At 39.9% G+C, this 20,740-nt stretch overlaps 2 protein-coding genes and 1 long non-coding RNA gene across 7 annotated transcripts in view; 1 reads left to right on the forward strand and 2 right to left on the reverse strand.

Annotated features, from left to right (window-relative positions):
* Nucleotides 1–5,182, forward strand: part of SORCS2 (sortilin related VPS10 domain containing receptor 2) — a 521,645-nt gene extending 516,463 nt beyond the window's left edge. For 3 of the 5 annotated variants that reach the window (XM_058838960.1, XM_058838961.1, XM_058838964.1), the window contains exons 27-28: nucleotides 50–129; nucleotides 468–5,182. In XM_058838960.1, coding sequence (XP_058694943.1) covers nucleotides 50–129; nucleotides 468–491 — 104 coding nt within the window. In that variant the 3' untranslated portion in view covers nucleotides 492–5,182. The remainder of the gene's footprint in view (nucleotides 1–49; nucleotides 130–467) is intronic. The other 2 variants (XM_058838962.1, XM_058838963.1) reach the window with 1 other exon arrangement.
* A 9,909-nt stretch (nucleotides 5,183–15,091) lies between these two features.
* On the reverse strand, nucleotides 15,092–17,275 carry LOC131579129 (uncharacterized). Its single transcript, XR_009277635.1, has 2 exons — nucleotides 17,010–17,275; nucleotides 15,092–16,145 (listed from the first exon to the last, which is right to left on the reverse strand). It is a non-coding gene; the product is annotated as an uncharacterized LOC131579129 (long non-coding RNA).
* Nucleotides 17,276–17,345: 70 nt separating this feature from the next.
* The window catches only part of AFAP1 (actin filament associated protein 1), a 112,700-nt gene continuing 109,305 nt past the window's right edge, over nucleotides 17,346–20,740 (reverse strand). Inside the window, exon 17 of the mRNA XM_058838664.1 lies at nucleotides 17,346–19,573. Within this exon, the coding sequence (XP_058694647.1) occupies nucleotides 19,547–19,573 (27 nt within the window). The 3' untranslated portion in view covers nucleotides 17,346–19,546. The remainder of the gene's footprint in view (nucleotides 19,574–20,740) is intronic.

Consider the following 20,740-nt stretch of genomic DNA (forward strand, 5'->3'; position numbering starts at 1 on the left):
CTTTATCGCAACCCCCACCTTGGGACTCCTCAACACCATTACCTTGCAGTGACTCCTTCTGGGAGAAGTGGCAACTTGAACAGCTACAGAGTTCCCTTATTGCTGATGCCGGTCAGTGTCCAGTCCCAGGTCAGTGGCATGTCGAATGGACGCCTCAGGTTCCATTCTCCTCCCTCACCTGCACCCCTCGAGACAACTACACCTTTATAAGCCACAAAGAGAACCAACTTATGCTGTCACTGGGATAGAAACCCTAGGAATTCACCACAAATCCACCACCATGAGCAAAAGCTTTGTGCAAAAGTGTGCTGTAGGTATATGGAGCTGTTGCACCAACCTTCACCTGACCTGTTGTTTGATAAAGACACTCTCTTATGCAATTTACTTGTCTCTGCAATAAAAGGGGGATTTATTGTGGAGTACCTGAAATACACTAATGTTGGCCTTTTGTTTCTGTATTTTTCTAGGCAATCACTCAGGCGTGGTTTTGAGCATCAACTCCAGAGAGATGCACAGTTACCTGGTTAGCTGATATTTGCAGCTGAACGCAAAAACCAAAAGACTCTTCTCTGTACCGTTTTATTTTTCCCTGGTGATGTCCCAAAATTGAAAATATGGCTGTAAATGCTGATGGAGAGGAGGTTTCTTATCAGTCCTGTGGAAAAAAAGCATCCATCATCAGTTACCAAGGACGAAGGATAACATGTCTTGTGCTCACTCTATGGCCTGGGAACTCATTGCGATTGAAACTCAAACTATGGTAGCAAATTTGTAGCCCTAGGCACCTTCAATGCCACCTTATTTCTTTTCTGTATATGCTCTATTTCTTTATGTTTATTTTTAGAATGACTGACTGTAACTTTTTAATTATATTTTTAATTGAAGTATTCAGTGGAAGGCTGGGAGTCTTCAGCCCAAAAAGGTGATTTTTACACAAGTGACTAGACCAGAACAGATGGTTGGTTGATCACAGTGACAATTTTTTTAGAAGGCCAAGTGTTTCTGTACTGGGAAAGGACTGAACAAGAGACAAATGCACTCCTAGTTGAGACAAGCTCAACTTAAACATGTGTGAGACAATCTAACAAATTTAGGCTTAGGCCCTTCTGAGGATTGAAGGAAGTAAAATGTCAATTAGGATATCTCGTAATATACAATAATTCTCTTGTAAGTGTAGCAAGTCCTGACAAATTATCAGCACCAGTATCTCCCCCAATCCCACCACGTGTGAAAGAAAAACACCAGCTTGATGCTATTTCCAGACCAGGTGCCTTCACTTGTGGACATTCATTTTAGTTGCTCTTTTCTTTTCTCCTGAGCGAGCCCCTCTAGGATGATGGCAGCTGCCAGATGAGTTATCCTGTTAAACCCTAGGCTGGTGGCCTGTCTCTTTTTAAATTTCCAGACAGTGTAAATACCTCTTTTATGCAGCTTTCTTTGTATGGTTATTTTTTTTTAAAACTTCCTATAAGGGCAGCTGTGCCGAGTGGGTCAGAATTCTGCTCTGGGAAGGGCTGGGTAGCACTGCCATCTCCTTCCCACGACATCCCTGTTTGGGATTTCCTCTGGCATTTGCCCTTGCTGGCCAGAGTGGGCAAACCCCAGCCTGACCTTTTCTGCTTGGGTTGGTTTGACAATCCAAAGGGTCACAGGGATGATGGGAAGGGATTTAGGCTTCCTGTTTCCTTCCCATCACCACAGGATGTCTCTCAGTCCCTACCACCACTGGCCCCTTTGTCTGCAGGGAGGGCAGGGGAGGGCTTCTGGAGGAGCTGCCTGCAGAAGGGCTTGTGAGTCGGGTCCTTGTGTCCTAATCCCAGTTTTGTCAGTCGGGTCAGAGTTTCCTAGTCTCAACCTCTGCCTCCCTAGGGAACGGCAGTGCAGTGAATCCACACTCCTCTTGTCTTTTCTCTGTGGTTTATTTTAGCCACGTAGGAAAACAAGTGTGGTGTGGTGAGTTTAAATGTCTGGCATCCTGTGTGTCACAGCTGCCTGGGATTAGGATGCTTCTCTCAGAAACCTATATAATCTCTTCACTTTTTGCCTTTGATAGAGGATAAATAACTCTGTACTCACTGAATGTCATACTGATGCTAGTGACAAGCTCACACACCACCCTGTTTAAGAAGGATACAGATAGTGCATCGTCCAGAATATGCAAACAGAAAATAATGAATGCTAGTCAAATAGAAAAGAACTGTCTTAAAATCAGTGTATGCATTGGAATCATTCTTCCATGTAGCTGTTAATATAGAGCATATTATCATCAAATGCAGTGGACTGGGATGTAGTAATTCAGTGTAGTACTGTAGGCTCTCACGAACCCCATAGGATGTATGTGTAAAGCACAAGAAAATCTAGATTATAAATTTACTGTAAGGAAATAGGTGGAAAGTTAGAATGAAGATTCTGAAAAGCACTTGCAAACCGCTCAGGAAAATAATTACAAAAATTGTTCTAAGATTTCTGCCTATTTAGTTGTATAGTGCCATGTAAACTTGTTAACAGAGAAGCAATGCCCTGGCTGACTGTTATGTGCCAGACTGTGGAAATCCAAGGTCTTAAATGTATCTGAGTCTGGGTTTCTTGAAGAGAAGTGCATATACAAAACATGCTGTGAATTGGAAACTCTTGGGATCATTGCACCAGGGGCTTTCCCTCCTCACCAGCTCTTGCTTTTTCTAGTGGAAAGGAGCTGGAGCAGAGAACAAAATAACATTGCAAACATCTTACTTGTTCCTGTGAAATAAATCTAAAATAGGTTTTTTGTATAGGGCAGGCGAGTGGCAAACCAGCTTCATGGAAAACGAATGGGATGGAAGCTCCAGCTTGGGGTTGTTCTCACATGGTTAGTCTGATTGGTAAAGGACTGTGTTGGAACTAGGTCACAAACCTAATTTATGCTTTAACAGCTACTTTTATACGTTTAATTCAGGGTGATTTGTGTCTCTGATCACAGGAGTCTTTTGGAACACGGTAGAATATTTAACTGCTTGGTACTCTAATTAACACTTAGCACAATGTAGTGCCTGTAATAATTTTTTCTGATGCTTATTAATTTGATTCATGCAGAACTCCTGTGAGGTTGGTTTGTCATGTCTTAAAAACATTGTTTTCTAAAGACATGTTGGTATTTCCATAACTGTATTAATAATACCCAGCAGATAATAAAGGAAGCCTTTGATTTCCTCATAATAACTTTAAAATGAATTCTTTTAAAATGGAGAAAATACTATTACCATTTTCTCATTCATGGTGTCTTGGTTTATCTGTAAATGAAAAGACTCACTAGTACTAGTTCTCAAATCTCTTGAACTACATCCATGATATCTTAGCTTTTTATCCTTTATATGTATCTAAAATCCTGATACATATTCTGAGTATTCAGAAACACAGAGTTGCTTCTATGCACAAGTGCTAGTCACACATGTGTGCATGCACACATGCAGTATTTGTACATATTTTAGTTAAGTTTTTTTTAGTGGGGAAGGGGGATGTGGTGGCTAAGAAACAGAAGATGACAGTCAGATACCTGGATTCTAGACTTTGAGCAAGTTACTTCCCTTATATGTGCTACAGTTTCCCCACCTAGAAAATGGGGCTGATAATAATTACCTACCTCACAGGGGTATTGTGAGGCTAAATTAATTACTGTTTGTTCAGGATCATGAGAGCAAAAGAATTTTGTGGGCATAAATTATTAATGGTTTAACTTTCTTTGTTTTACTTGTAATTATCACTGTTCTTTAAAGTTCTCTACTAAAACCAGTTGCAGTTATGTATAAATGTAAAAATGCATAATCCAAAAAAAGGGCATAACTGGTAAAAAACTTTAAAAAAAAGGTAATTTTATTTAAACATTGCTATTGGAACATACTGTTATGTGATAGCACTGCAACGTTGGCTGTAATTTTGCTGTTACACACTAGTATTGTCAACTCCTCTGCATTGTTGTTTGATCAAAAACCTTATAAAAATGGGTACAGTGATATTTATCAGTGCTGATATTGAACTGTACTGAATCCAAAAAAACCTGGCAGCGTACTGGCCTCATTGGCCTCTTTTGGTCTTCTTAAAATCTGATGTATTTGCAGTTTCAAAAACACTCTGTACTTTTCAGAGTGCTCCAAGCAGTATGATCTGAAGCATTCTAACAGAGCCATCAAGATTTACAGCTGTTATCTTTGCTTTCTCTTTTGACATTGACTGTTTTATATGGCTTTGGAACAGCCTGTCCATATAAAGTACTCAGAAATGCTCAGAGGACATTTAAGGAAAATGCACACAATTTTAATTAATTTTTCAATAATATAAGCAATATAAACCAGTGTATATTTTTATATTCTGTTGAAGAGGGTGGTGGAAATGGCTGTGAAGAAATAGAAAGTACCAGCTTGAGGTGAGATGTTGTTGTTACCGACAATTCGCATCCAATTTCTTGGAACTCTTTTATGATATTCTCATTGAATTCCATCCTTCTTGATGACTTTTCTTCTTTCAATGATGAGTAATGAGGAGCAAATTGTTTATTCATATAAAGTAGATGATTTGTTAACTAACTGTCCTGTAGACAAAGACAAATCAGTGCTTTGCCATTATAGTTTCTGTGCCAAGCAGGTTTCATGTGACACGCTTATCATGGTTAGCTGTGTTTTCAGTCCAATGAGACCTTCTTCTAGTTGGGAGACTCTTACTGTATCCTGTATCTTTAGTGGAGGTCAATGGAACTGCAGTAATTTCTATCCTCCTTACACAAATACATGCTCAAAGAAATGTGTGGGGAAAAGAAAATCTTTATAAGAAGTTAAATACATGCATTTGGTTGCAGTAACTTTTTGATGATGAACCAGAGGTTCTGATAAGTTTTGAATTTCTAGTGTTGTTTCAAGTCGATGTTTCTAAGTAGATAGAATCGATGACAATTTCAGTCATAGATTTTTCCTGTTTCCTATTAAAAAAGTTTTGTAATTTTTCATTAATGAGACTTTGGGGGAAAAGAGAGAGTAAACACTTTATTTCATTGCACAGTCCCTGCTAGTTGGAGTTATTATAGTTGTGTTATTGTATATTGATTGATACCACTGTACTGTTTCCATATTCATTTTTATTTCAGCATTTTAGATGAAAGTAAGCGCCCATTTCTCTCAAAATATTGGATTTCTACCAGGACAAAATTTATAAGCATTTGCCTTTATAAATCTTGATTTTTGAGATGCAAAATTTTATTTTGTCCTTTAAGTCCATCCAAAAAGCTGCTTCCTGGCTCATTTTCTCTGTTTTAGTCCCAGTTGCGCATTGCTTCTACAGATTTCTTCAGGAGACTGGCACACAGCCAGTACTAGTCTGAGAAAACCTAAAACTTTCATTAGAATGGCATTTAATTGACTATAAGTAAGGTCTGCTCAGATAATTTTCTTAATGTTAAGTTTGTATTTTCATGTTCTGTATTTCAGTATCTTAGCATTTTCCCTCTCAGTGCCATTTAAATGCAATTTTATTCCTGTAATGTTTTTTACTTGTTTTTAGACTATGATCATCAAAGTGACAAATAACTCAGACCCCCGGTTAATTTTTGCAATTAATAGCCTAGCCCTGCAGTCTTTGGGAAATGTGAAGCTGTGTCCTCTGAAATTTTTAACCTTCTGTCCCAAGCCAGCCCTTCTACCCAACCGATCACCTCAGCAGCATTGCCTCCACTTGTCTGTGCACATTCAGACTGAAGGGGGTGCAGAAGACACCTAGAACAGCCCATTTCCCAAATCTGGATGGGAATGTCATGCAGACAAAGTTCTTATTTGTTCCTTCTTTTCAAGTGTGTTGCATAAGCAGAGAGGATGCATATTACTGGGGAAAGAAGAACCTGTGACAGTTCTTCAGGCTGCTCTGGAGGGTAAAGAATGCATTGTCTTGGAATGTTTTTCCATTGAAATTGATACGTACAGGAAGTTGGTTTCATGATTTTTAATATGAGATCTCATTTCTGCAAGTCTTCACCCCCAGCTTTTTTCCTCCTGTTAAATGGAGTAGCAAATTACTTAAACTATGAATTGTGGAGCCATGTTTGACTTCCATTCTTTTCATCCCTTTTTGTCCTTATGTGAAGCTTGTCAGCAATACTGTTTCCAGCTAGTTTATATGCTGGTAGCTGAGATGATCTTCTGTAAGACAGTATCTGACATAAATTCTGGAAGGCTTAGAAATATGTACTCTGAAATACAACAACAGAGCTGTGTGAAAAAAATCCATATCAAAGAGCTGTTATGGTTTACATTAAATACTTTTTAATAGTATCTCTAAAAATACATACTCTCAATTGCAAACTCTTTGCCTCTCTCTCCTTCCAGACTGATTTGCTTTCAGAAGCAACATTTACTAGCCCTTAAAGGAAGTGCATTCTTTCCCTTACACAAGTAATTTTGCTCAATTTTTTTTTTTTCCTTGCAACACTTACATTTCACACAAGCTTCATCTGTCTTAATCAGCCTTGATTTCTGAGTTTCTGTAAAATTTGCATCTCTACTCTGCTTACTTGCAATACAGTGGACATAAAGCCCTGTTGAGCAGCAATAATACAAACAGCAGTACCTGGCACTGCTTAAATAATGCCTTTTTTGCACGTATTTTTAATGATATAAAGAGTATATTAATCACCAGGAAGGCCAGGCATTCCGAATAACTTTCTTAGCATGTCTTATATTTCTATGTTATTTGTTGCTAATTTTAGCCAGCTTTTGATACTTATATTTAGTTCTTACTGACAGTGATCTCTGGCAGATCAAAGCAAATGAATTGGCTTATCCGCTTTTTAGAAAAAGTATTAATTCACACTGCTTATTGATTAAAAGAGTTTTAAAAGGAAATCTTTCTGAGATAGTGAAAAAGATACCTTTTAATGAGAACAACTCATATGAGAAAACAACAGGCTTTTGAATCCATGTGGCTTTTGAGATATTCTTGTTATGGATTTTGAATAGAAATGACTGTGCAGCAGAAGCATAACCCCAAACATCAGTGACATGCACGTAGGCAGTTTACAAATGGTAAAACTAGTCCAAAGGAGAATATTGTAATACACCACCTGTATGTTTCAGGTTCACATTAGGGCCTTTAAATGGCTAAAATTACAGAATATCTTCGTAAACAAGATGCTGAGGGAATTGCCAAACTCACAGGCTCCATTTACTTGTGAATACACTCCTCTCTTTGGGGTTAATCTTTGGAGATGCTGAAGTATCAAAGTAACTGTTCATGAAGTCACCCGCATTGTTTCATGTTTCCAAATATTTGCCAAGTAACTTGTGAAACCATAGAAAAAAAAAAAACAACCAATTTTCACTCTTTTCTGTTTCTCCTCCTTTTCCTCCCACCCCTTCTTTTGTAGTCCTTTTGTTCTCTTTCATTTGCCTGGCTTCTCCAGATGACTACAGTTCTGTACAGCCCATTTTCTTCCCTGCTTTTTGTTCTGCTTTATGTTACTGTCTGTGTTTTTATTTGGATATGCACCCTACTGTGACCCAATTGATAGTGAGAAGAATCACAATCTCTTCCCCATTCCTGCCTCTCCTCTAAGCTCTGCTGTATTGTCTGAGGTTCCCTGTGCTTTGTGTCACTGCAGTCCATCCTTCCTCTTTCTTTCCCACTTTAGTGTCTTTTAATCCTTTCAGCTTTAATTTTGGCTCTCATTTTCTCTAAATCTTTCCGGAACTCTTTATCTTTTGCCTTTCAAGAACTTTTCTCAGATGTTCATCCCAGAGACCACATGCTTCTAGTTTGAGATGTGGATGAGTATTATACTCCCTGAAAGAATAAAAAACAGCATTTCCTCTCTCACCAGTGTATATATTGATTTTGCCATTGGTCTGTAGTGAAATTATGTATTTTATTGGCAGAGATGGTCATCTCTTAGCACCCAAATATCTTCCTCTGTCTCCTTTTGGGTTACAGGCTGAGACATGGTGTTCCCATGTCTTTCCTGGAGTACAGCAAGGGCTTTTGCCAGCCTTGCATTCTGTCAGGAACAGAATTGCAGCGAGGTTGGGTGGAGACACCTTGCCAGACCACTGGGCTGCATTTGTATTTCAGTATGGGAAATGCTGAAACCCAAGCTCAGACACAGCCTTTTAGAGATATTGTTACAGTCCAAAGCTGAAGACTAGGTGAAGTAAAGAGAATTCTTTGTTAATAGAGGGTCGGGAGCAATTTCACTTGACAGGTTTATGGAATGGGTCTGTAAGGAACCTTTCCTAGAGGCTGGGGAAAATGGCTTGGATTCAAGTTCCATAAAACACAAATTTAAGCAAAGTCACTGGATGGATTTGGCAGAAACATCATGTTGGAAGAGCTTGGAGAACTTAATGGGAGTAAGATCATTGAGAAGCTCAGCGGTATCTTGGAAGGGTACAGCCTGTCTTAGGGAGTGTGAGAGAGATGTGGGAGGGAGGGGAGCACAGGACTAAACAGGACAAGGAAAAGCAGGGGGAAAGTCAGCGTTACCAGTGTGTATGATTTTACCACATGTTGTTGATTTTGCTTTGCTTAAGTCTTGAAGCTTATTTTAATTTGTAATGGCAACTATTTTGTTTGTTGCATGCAGAGACTTTAAACCATGAATCTAAATTGATGCAGCATGAGGAACATGCAAAATTATCACCATCTCTGCCTTTAATTTAAGACAGATCTGACTTGCAGCAGCATCCCACCTGAGGTGCATGGAAAAGATGTTGCTTTAGGAGCCAAGATGCCTGTATGTGTGCTCCAGATGACTGTGGGTCATTTGCTAATGGTGTTCCTCCCTAGCACAGCACTGAGCTAGGAGACAAGGGAAAAAAATTATTTTATAGAGTCTGTGTCTTGCATTTATACTGTTTAAATGTAATTTGCTAGAATGCCTCTATGAGCTGTAATTTTATAATGTTTAAAGAAGATGAATGGAGCTGGTATAGTATTCCTCAGGGTACACACCAGTGACTGGAGTTTACTGAACATGTGACTAGAAATTTTAATTTTAGGAACAGAGAGTTCCTCTATTTCATATATACACCAGGCCTTTGAGTACAGATCCTTTTTTTCATTTGTCACTGACAGGCTGTGATTTATTTCCTCATGGGTGTAAAGTCATGGGTTGTGCTTGCTGCAGTGCAGAAGGCTCTGGAGGGAAAACACAATCAAATGGAGAAGTATACTTGAATTCTCCTCTCTTGATCACAGTCTTCTCTGAGTTGCTTTTCTGTCATTGTCATTCTGCCAATAAACCGCATTGATGTTAAAAGGTGATTATCTAATTTTCATCCTCTTCCGCGTGGCTGAGGAAAAATAAATACAAGAAGTTTGCAGAGGAATAGCAGACTGGAAGAGGGTGGGGAAGTTAATCATCTGGCAGAGTGCTTTGGGAAGCTTCCACTTTTTATGTTTCGCTTACCACTTATTTCTACAAATATGTACAGCACCTGTGATTTACCTCTCCATTAAACTTTGATAGATTTCTTTGCAAAGGTGGTTTTAAACAATACCACCCTAGTGCATTGCAAAAGTGGGTTTTGGAGGCATCAGGTATTGCCCTTCATCACTGAAATGAAATTGGTATAATTGCTCTGTATTTATGAAGCAGCACTAGGAATATTGCTTCATCCTAGTTTGGAGGAATATTTGGAGAGATGACAGTTGGAACGGGAGAATTTTCCTTTTTAAGAGTAAAGGATGGAAGCTGGCTTATTTACAGTGCATCTGTGGCTGTTCCAGCACAGGTGGGTGCAAAATCTCTTAATCTATATACAGACAGATAAATATAGATTTTGCTGGCATTACCCATGAAAACAAAAGGAGAAAAAAAATGGTAATTAAATCAAGCCTAAATAGTATTTTTGGCTAATTAGAGCTGCAGCTCTTGGTAAGTATATGACAACTTATAAAATAAAAACTAGACATATATCTTGTGAAAACAAAGCATGTCTCGCTACCCTGATGTTAATGTAGAACACTGTTTATTTTGCATTACAGGGCCAAATTCTACCCTAATTTATGGCCATGCAGTTCCACAGACATTATCAGTTCAGCTTTGTGATACAGAAGAATTTCATCCCTGGTGAATTTGAAAAGCAACTGCAGGTTAAAATCAGTTTTCTTCTCAATGCACCTGTACTTACACAGGTTACTAACTGATTTTCACCATAATTTTTATTTCCATTGCTAGCATGAGAGTTCTTTGGATAGATGAAATTAATTACAACCAAGGTAGAACTGACTTTTTTAACTGCTTATGACTGCTTGGTCAGCAAATGCTTAAACTGTCTCCAACCAGGTTTTTGACCAAGGGGTTATTCCACTAAATGTGAAGGTTCTTAGCAGTCACCAGAATGCTGTACTCCCAACCTTTAACATACACAACTACACAGTCCTCTCCTTCTGCCTTTGCACATTCTAGTATTTGTGAAAACAGAACATGCCTTCTCCTAATTTTGTTTCAGGTGACCTTGACTTTAAGCAGGTTTCTTTGTATACAGTAACAGGGCTCAAGTGAAGAATGAAATAAATCCATAATTGGTGCATTGTCATAATTGGGGAAAAGTGTTATTTGTATATTTTTGTAAATATGTAACATTTAATGGCAGTTTTGTAGTGACGTGCTGTTTTTGAGACAAAGAAACAAATATATGTTTGAATATGCTTGACGTAACACTTAACTGTGATTCAATTGCACAAGTAATAGCTTAATCGAGAAGTCTTGTGCAATATGTAGTGCACACACATAACCAAGTATCTGTTAGCAATCCACAAGCAAGTTTTTGGCAACTTTTAACAGTGGTGATGAACTGTGCAGTACAGATTATCACGGTCTCTTTCAGCTTCCAAACATGTAGCAGGCAAACTACTGTATACGTACCTGTGTACTCCACTGCATCCAAAGGTATGCATTTGTCCTGAGAACCTGCACTCCAGGTTTTTCTTTAATAAAATTTGGTTCTAAATATTAATTGCTTTGTTTTTCTTTTGAAGCTTTTCACGGGGTTTGTGAAGGGGAAACGGTTTAACCAGTCCCAAGAGTTTGTGTGTCTGTATTAAGCAGCAAACTACTCAACTCAGCAACACTGAACTCAAAGGCTGCAGCAAACCTTCATTCTTCTCTTTAGCCACTCCACTTCATCCTCCTTCACTGCAGCTCAACTCCATTCCTAGGGAAAAAGGGAAAAATCCTTTTTCCTTTTCCCTGGGAGCTGTTGCTGCAGTGTAGCTGGTGGAGGCTGACATCCTGTGGTGAGACAGAAGCTGTGCAGCTGCTGTTCTAGAAGTCACTGAATCAGAGGCCGAGTATTTCTGTCTAGCTGAGGAATTCCGTGGGTCTCAGCTTTGATCTCCCTATGATTGAGCACCACGAACAGAGCAAAAGTATGTGTGTTCTGCCCTTCCTCTGCCTTTTTTCCAATCTCTTTTTTGCATTTTATTAATTGCCCTTCCTTTATCCCACTCTTTTCCTAAGGAGTTGCCTGTGCTGTAGAAGCTGCATTCTCCTTGCAAAATTGAGGGCACTGCAAGTCAAAATTAGCCCTTAAGCTGGATGTAGCTGTGTGCAAGGACCAGGCCCTGACTAAAAATAAAACTGAGCTATAAACTATATTCAATCATATACAAAGGTGGGAAAACCAAAATCCTCAGAATTATTCCCATTGGACATGCCCGGCTACTGCATATGATATTTCTTTCACTCTGCCTACAGTCTTTGGAAATCGAATGCAAAATTATATAGTGTGTTTCTATTAAGTCTTGGACTTAATGTCCCAAAGATTTTCTCCTACTGGTCGTACCTAGCAAGTGCTCTCTGTCTTTGCAAAGGTCACTGAATTGCTGAAGTCAGAATATGCCTTGAATCCCTACAGACTGGGCATTCCTTCCTGCTTCAAAGTTTAGAGATGAGCTGCTTTTGGTGTAGTTCATATTTCAGGCTGGAATAGAGTTTATGGTTTGCTGAGAGGTGGTTGCTGCTGTGTAGCTTGGTGCCTTGCCATGGAAAGTCTGACACTGGTAGAATAAAAGCTTGATGGTTCTTTTCACTGCCTGGTGCCCACAACAGGGAAGAACAGAGGTGTTGCTAGTTGTTGAGGTTCTGGATGTGAAGTCTTATTAAACCTCATACTGGAATAAAGCAGCAACATGAATTATTATCTTCCCAATTTTAAATTAGCTATACAAATTTTATAGACTGCAATGAAGTTTTAATAGGACCACAAATGGATTATTTGTTCACAGAATGGCTATATTTTGAAGATCTTAAGATGGGTAACTAAGAGGAAAAATAATTCAGACAAGTTTAAACTGCATTTTCTCTAGTCTGCCCTAGTTCAGCACCTTCTCATGGTGCCTGCTGAAGGAGCTGGCAGCTGGAGGAACGCTGTGGTGTGGCCAGTCTGACCCTACCCTGTGGCACACCATGCTCGGTGTGAGGCACGGTGCAGGAATGAAGCTTGAGGCTTCCCCTACTTGTGTAGCTCAGCTAGGAAACATTGCAATTTGTCATTTTAAGTTCTCTAATCCTATATTGTGGCTAGCTGAAACTTTAAACTGCAGTTTATTAGAGATAAACAACAGCAGACTGTTGAATCTCAAATGACATCTCATTTTCCAAATTTAGTACTGTGATATAAATAAAAGAAAAACGCAAAGAAATTCTAAAGTCTCTTATTTTTAATGATGTTCCAATAGTTCTTTCCAAGGAAAGCTCCTGATCTGGAAGGTCAGGAGCGAGAACAGACACAGCCAAGCTGTCCCCATAAATGAGATACCAAATAAAATTTGCTAATATTTAACCTGAAGGGCTACTTTACTTCAGAAACTGATTTCCGTGGAAAGAATAATTGCTTCACTTCTGTTTCCTTTGCTGTCATCATCAAAGTCATATTAATTACTATACTATTTTGAGGCTTAACGGTTTCAACATCATCATAAGTCATGTCTCTATAATAAAACTTCCGAGGCATAAACAACAGCCAGTATTTTTTCCTGTTTTCCATTAAGACACTGATTTATTTTCAATTTTTTTTCTTTTTGTGATTTATGCCTTGAAAGATGTTTTGCTTTCTTATGGATCCAGCTGCTGTGGAGAAAATGCTACTGTACTCTGACCCTCATGGTTTTCAAAAGCTGAAGCAAAATAGTACAAATGCTGCACAGGGTATTTTGAAAGTGATAAAAGGATCCATTCTTGCCATTACAGCATCATACCAAAAAGCTGGTCTCAAAAAATAAATTCAAAATCAGCAGTACATGCCAAAAAACAGGCTAAAAAAGTAATAAATCTAAGGAATAATTCAGTGAGTAAATTAAGAGTTTATTTAAAAATTAGTAATTAGACCAGGAATTAAGCTTATGTTCAGCTTAGGATCATGTAGCTGTAATTCTACTGGTTCTACAAAATCTAATAGGAAAATTATTCCCTTGTAATCAGACTACTGATGAGGAATACCCTTGATAAAATTTAATTTTTTGTTATCTAATAAATTGTGAAGGAATAATTTTTCATTGCCTTGATCTTAAAAGAGAGATGCTTGCTTTAGAAGTCAAATTGAAAAAAATATTATACAGTGCTTTATAGAAGGGAATGTTTTTGTAATCGCGGGTGTGAAAAAAATGTATTTTTCTGTGAAAGAAAACAGCTTTATTTCTCAGTAGCAATATGTTGGGGGAGCAGGGGGAAGCGCACAAGGACACTTAAACAGAACACACTTCCAGCCTCCCTGGGGCTGGACTTTTCTGCTTTGAAGCAAGGAGCTTTGTGTTTGATAGCTTTAAGTAATTACTTTCTGCCACGAATTTTGTTTATTGTTTATGAACCCATACAAGCTTTTAGCATCAATAAAATTCTGTCACAAGTTCTGTAGCTGAATTAGACAGTTGTTTTGAACCTGATCATTAATTTTGATAACCTCAGTGTTTGTTCTGTTAGTGGCAGGCAGTATTTTGTTTCCCCATTTTTATAACCTGTTAACACAGTCCCGTCCTCAAGATTTATTTTTTTTTTTCACACTGGAATGACCTTATCTTTGTTTTTCCCTTGAACTTCATTGCAATATGAATAGGATTTTTCCTCATCTGGAGGCATTGCTGTGCCCCTTCTATCATCACTCACAGAGTTTATCTATTTATGGCAGTCAGTGCTCAGACTTTGGATAATGTTGTATAGGTCCAAAGGTAGATGAGACACCAGCAATGCAGGTGGGTTGCTTTTTCTTGCCATTTGCTTCTGCAAGTTTTGCGAATCAGACAGATCCTGGAGATACTTATTGCATTTTACACCACAGGATTAAGGCAGGCTTATTTTTTTTAATTTTTTTTGTTGCATTTTTAGGTTAATTTTTGTTTGTTTTCATTTAATTTTCTGTCTTTAATGGTTGTTATTGTGCAGTACATGTATTTACGTATTATAACTCCATTATGATCTTGGAGGCCGTAACTATAGAAAAGAAACCAATTAACTACTTCAGAATGTTGCTTCCCTCAGTTTGGGAAAATGAAATGTATATTCTACTTAAGCTTTCTACTTTATAAATTTGGTAATAATTGTGGTGTAACAGGAGCAAGAGCAAAATCTAAGAAAAGCAGCAAGGAGTAATTACAGCTTAACACTTCTCAATCTCATCTGTCAGTCATCTGTAAGAAATTGCTACATTCATCTTTAAGTAGCCTGATAATCAGCTCTGTTTAATTTAAATCCACTTTCATTTCTTAGGGGTAATTTTTAATGTTTTACATATTGCATAATTTATTAGTGGAATTGACATCTAAGCAAAGTGGTGCAATTGCAACAGGCAAACGGGAAGTGCTGCTATGAGCTCTCAATACATCAAATTCCACATTTCCTTTGCCAAGAGAGTCCTTAGGCTGCATTCAAGCTGCAGGAGATCAACACTCAGTTAAATGGGGATGCAATACCAAAAAATACTCATGAAAAATGTCCAAACACTTTTCAACTGACTGGCACAGGAGAATGGTTCTCAGTTGAGTCCAACTATTGTGGGAGACCTGCTAAGGTGCCATCTCAGCACCTTAAGGTGCTTCTTGAACTGACAAACATCAAGAAAAAACAAAGCAAATCCATTTTTTGACAGGTAAATTTATTAATAATGGTCTCAGATCTGTCGCACCTACCAGGTGCCAGTCTTTTTTCACACTTCGCAAGACTTTCTGAAGAATAAACTAGAAAGGCATAAAGTTAATTGAAGCTACTAAGACACACATTTGAAGGTGGGTCTATTTTGGACTTTTGTTATTTTTTTTTTTTTTAACAGAAATGTCCATGAATGTGTGTCAAAAAAACTTAAATACACTGAGAAATACAGTAGAAAGGCTATATTTACAATCAATTACAATGGGCACTGCCAACATATCCAATAACAAAAATAAAACAAAACCTTTTTTTTCATGTTTCTATCATGCTTCTTTTCACAGAGTTTTTTTTTTTTAAATATGATTTTGTTTTTTAAAAAATACAATAAGGAAATAATTACATTCTTAATATGAGAACAGTATCATACACCATACACCCTGGGCCAATTAATTTGAAAGTGTCTAACAAAATTTGATACTAAATTAATATTCTCCATTTAAAAAATCAAATTGCCACAATCATCTCATTAAAAAAACACCTTCATCCCCCAAAGTTGTGAGCTGGGTTTTTTTAAAAACAAAAGCATCACCCATTAAAAAACAAACAAACAAACAAAATTTTAAAAAGCACCTGGTACAGTAACAGGCATTTGGTGAGGAAGCATAAGTGTAACATTTTCATAGAAGACATAGAAATGGTTAAAAATACAAAAGTTTTCCTTTGAAACAAAAGTCATGCTGTTCTATGGGCTGAGTTTGCCTGGTGATCCTGAATTCTAAAAACAGTGAAAATACAAGCTCTGTCGCTCTTTATAAAAAATTGTGCAGCAATAGCGCTATTCAAGGCAACAGAGTACATTTCACAGCACTGAGAGTGGTCTATAGAGAGGTTATTTCCCAAGCTTTTTGGTTTCCTCCTTTCAAAACCTCGGCTGTTACATGGAACAGACTAAAGCAGTGGTGGCTTCGTGCAGCCTTTGCTGGAGGAGTGGGAGATGTTTAGTCCAGGTGGCAGCCCCTGTGCAGCCGGCACTGTGGGGGCCCTGGGTGCACTATGGGGGGCCCTGTGTGCACTGTGGGGGTTCTGGGTGCACTATGGGGGTCCTGTGTGCACTATGGGGTCCCTGGGTGCACTATGGGGGCCCTGTGTGCACTATGGGGGCCCTGGGTGCACTATGGGGGTCCTGGGTGCACTATGGGGGTCCTGGGTGCACTATGGGGTCCCTGGGTGCACTATGGGGGTCCAGGGTGCACTATGGGGGGTCCAGGGTGCACTATGGGGTCCCTGGGTGCACTATGGGGGCCCTGGGTGCACTATGGGGGTCCTGGGTGCACTATGGGGGCCCTGGGTGCACTATGGGGGTCCAGGGTGCACTATGGGGTCCCTGGGTGCACTATGGGGGCCCTGGGTGCACTATGGGGTCCCTGGGTGCACTATGGGGGTCCTGGGTGCACTATGGGGGCCCTGGGTGCACTATGGGGGTCCTGGGTGCACTATGGGGGTTCTGGGTGCACTATGGGGGGCCCTGTGTGCACTGTGGGGGTCCTGTGTGCACTGTGGGGGTCCTGGGTGCACTATGGGGGTCCAGGGTGCACTATGGGGTCCCTGGGTGCACTATGGGGGCCCTGGGTGCACTATAGGGGTCCTGGGTGCACTATGGGATCCCTGGGTGCACTATGGGATCCCTGGGTGCACTATGGGGGCCCTGGGTGCACTATGGGGGTCCTGGGTGCACTATGGGGGTCCTGGGTGCACTATGGGGGTTCTGGGTGCACTATGGGGTCCCTGGGTGCACTATGGGGGCCCAGGGTGCACTATGGGATCCCTGGGTGCACTATGGGGATCCTGGGTGCACTATGGGGATCCTGGGTGCACTATGGGGGCCCAGGGTGCACTATGGGATCCCTGGGTGCACTATGGGGGGCCCTGGGTGCACTATGGGGGTCCTGGGTGCACTATGGGGGCCCTGGGTGCACTATGGGATCCCTGGGTGCACTATGGGATCCCTGGGTGCACTATGGGGGTCCTGGGTGCACTATGGGGGCCCTGGGTGCACTATGGGATCCCTGGGTGCACTATGGGGTCCCTGGGTGCTGGTGGTGCAGAGGGAGACCTGCACCTACAGCAGAGCTGAAGGAAGGCTGCACCACACGCTCAGTTTGCCCGGGCAGAGATTTACACTCTTCTACCTCGGGCAGAGATTAAAAGCTGTCCTTGCCAAGGAATTATTTTTTTTTATTTTTTTTTTACCATGGGATAAGGGAGTGGAGAGACAATGCCAATATTGGGTAAATGAGAGAACTGATCTGGCTTTTGACTACTCTGCATTATTTGATGTGGGACCACTTCTTAATGGCAACTGTTACATCATTGCTAACGTTGACTAGAAGCCTAATTTGCATTATAAATATGTACAGATATAAATTAAATATTTATTGAAATATACAAATAAATAACTTAATTTGAAATAAAAAGCCTAAATGAACTTACTTTTGCTTCAAATTTGTTTCCGCTATTATTTATGGGCATTTGATGCTGTTTAGTCCATAGTCATACAGTACAGAATGTGCCCTCTAGTTAGAGAGTCAATAATAAGTGACCTAAACTAAAATTAAAAAATTGTGTTTTCAATGAAAACCACACTGACACTTGCTTTCCTACTGTATCTGCATTCCTGTGGCACTTTGCACTAAGTACAGTCACAAGAAGCAAAGAGCCTTTTCTCATGCTGGGCCCCATTTCTACACTGCAAAGGTCAGGGGGACCCCTGGCCCTAAATGCATTTGGGAACAGGACACAGCCCCTGTGTCCTGCCAGGAGCTTTTGATAGCTCTGTGCCTTCAAATCCCACAAGCTCCTGCAGGAAGTCCTCTGGCATCCAGCTCAGCTGAGAATCCCAGTGGATCCCCCAGGAGTTGCACACACCCATTCCTAAATAATCTGCAGGCTTTGCCCTGAAGGGATCCTTGATAATTGCTGTCTTTCCAACTTCTGTGATTTTAACTGCAGTCTTAACTAATTATTAAGACTCCAGCCCTAACATCTGTGATTAAAATACTACTCATATTTTGAGGTAATTTTTTTAATTAATTTTCTACTCCTCACAGTTGAGGAAGAAAAAAAATCTTGAGAGTATGATTGAAAGCTCTCCAAAGGCCTAAAAAAAACCAAAAGAGAAAGAACTTAAAAGAAGCCATGTTATTATACATTCTTCCCCTAACCCCCTTCTGATTTTTTAAAACCAATCTTGAGATTTTTAAGGGCTTCAGTGGCAATTTACTGCATGTAATTTCTCGGGAATTACAGGGATGGAGACAGACAAAGAAAACAGATTTTTATAATTTTACGGGCTAAAATGCAAGATGCTGTTTCCTAGTAAACAGAAATGGAGTCCTGTTTGAGAAAATCCCCAATTATTTGTTAAACTGTTTATCAAAGAATCTGAAAATTATCACCTTTTCAGTCCATCTTCCTCAAAAATAATAGCTGAGGTCTGAAAAGACAAAGGAAACTAAGTACAGCAGTGTTCTATACCTCAAGTTTAACAATACTATATTATAAAAAACAAAACAAGATTGACTGCATAAGTTATTCTGAGTTGCCATTATCTGTTGAGGACTAATTTAAATTGTTTCCTTTTACTTCTTCAAAATGTATAGAAAAGAAGCAGTATCTAAAAATACCTGTTTGCCTTTTAAAAAAATCAGGAACAAGTCATAGTTCAAGAACATGACCTTTGAAAATGACTGGTGCTTTAGAACAGCAATAAAGAGAACACAGAAAAATGCATCTGTCTCAAAGTCTGGCAGCTTTTCATCTCCCCATGACAAAAGCATCTGTCTAAAAAGTTCCCAAAAACGCTTCACCAGTGGTTGTTGTCATGCCCCCGAGGGCGGCGGCATGCAGAGCTCCTGGGCCGAGCAGGCACTGCTGCTTCTGCCAACACATCTCTTCAGTTTTGTTTTGCCATGTGAGCGAGCAGCCACCAGCAAAGCCTCTGCTGAGGAGCCAGACCTGCTCTGTGGCAGAGTTCAGAAGGCAGTTTTAACCTGTGAGAGTCAAGATTTCACACCAGTCTTCAGCAGTGTTCTGGCCGTCTGATGCACTGTAATTAACACTGCTGGTTCTTTGCTGGCTCAGCAAAGCAAACTTTCAACTGTGACTTTATGCTCCTTTTTAATTCCTGTGGTTGGGTTTTTTGGTTTTCATTTTCTTTACCAGTGAAGTTGGAAACAAGGAGTTACAGCTAATAAAAAGGGGCACACGTAGTTACACAGCAATACAGTAGAGGGAATACAGGCAAATTAGCGCCAAGCTACCATTAACTTAACAGAGTTATAAAACTTCTTATGTTTTATCACTTGATGTGACCTTTCAGGTGAGTCCTTTGCAGCCTATGTCTTGGTCTGTAGTAGGTAAGGCCTTTATGGAAAGTGAGTGGCTTTGCTATGTTTATGTTCCATTTTTCATCTCCCATTCCTGGAAAAGGGGAAAAAATATACAGAAAATGTTAAAACAAATCAGGATATTTCACTGATGCCATCATATCTGCTAAGCCACAGCTGGGGTCAATAACAGTTTTTCCATTAAATTTGCTGGATTCAGCCACAAATTAGTAAGGGAATGCTAACAAGTATGTTCTGATAGTCTGTGCACAGCATCCCCCCTTCCACAACTGTACATATATACAGCAACCGATTTTCTAGTGCTGTGCAAATAAACCGTATTTGTATTCTGGAGCAATTCACACCCCACAGCTGGTGTAAAGCACTCAGCTGTCCCTGAGTAAGGGAGAGGCTGATTTAAGCACACAGGGCTCTCTAAATGACTTGTGAGAGACAGCAGGAAGCCCTCAATATCTCTCAGAGCTGACACCAAGTGATTGCTTTGCTGCTCTTCAATTTTTTTATTATAAGACTCACGGCAAACACATAATTCTACGGCTAAAAAGAGCAACTTAGCAGAGAGACTAAGAGGCAGAGTTAAGAAAAACAAGCCAGTTTGCATTGTATTTGTTTCCCTTATAAATAATCCAAATTGAGCTATTGTCTGGCAAGTTAAAAGAAATTGCTTTGACTATCTGTGCCTCAGTTTCCCTACCTGTTAGCCGAGGACAAGGAAAACATGTACAGCAAAACATGTAATCTATAATGCTTTTGGTCCTATGTCTCAGAGCAAGGTATTTCCATTTCTTCTGCCACATAAGTGAAAATCATGAGATTGCTACAGCTGAACACCCAGTTCAGTAAAACTTGCAGCTGTTGAAAGACACCTACAGCATTTCCTGACAGTACACGGGAACAGAATGGCTGAAGCAGGATGGGCTCAGGACATGCACACTGCTCCACTCCCTGAATCACACCCTTACAGCCATTGGGAGCTACAGAAGATCCACAGAGGGTGGCCTGTGGCCCCAGCAATGCCCTTGGAGAAACTGCTCAGCTGCTCCTCACCAGGCACTGGGGGCTGCAGGTTCCTCTCTAACCCTTCTACTCTGCAGAGACACTCTGCAGGCAGCCTGCTGACTTGGCTTCCAAACCTGAATTCCTGAATTTAACACTCGTTCCACAACATTTAAGAGCTCTGACTGAAATCCATTACTTATCCATGTAAATAGCTGTTTCTGCTGCTGAAAGGAGTAATAGC

Source organism: Poecile atricapillus, chromosome 4 (assembly GCF_030490865.1).
Source record: "Poecile atricapillus isolate bPoeAtr1 chromosome 4, bPoeAtr1.hap1, whole genome shotgun sequence".
In the NCBI taxonomy this organism is placed as follows: Eukaryota; Metazoa; Chordata; class Aves; order Passeriformes; family Paridae; genus Poecile; species Poecile atricapillus.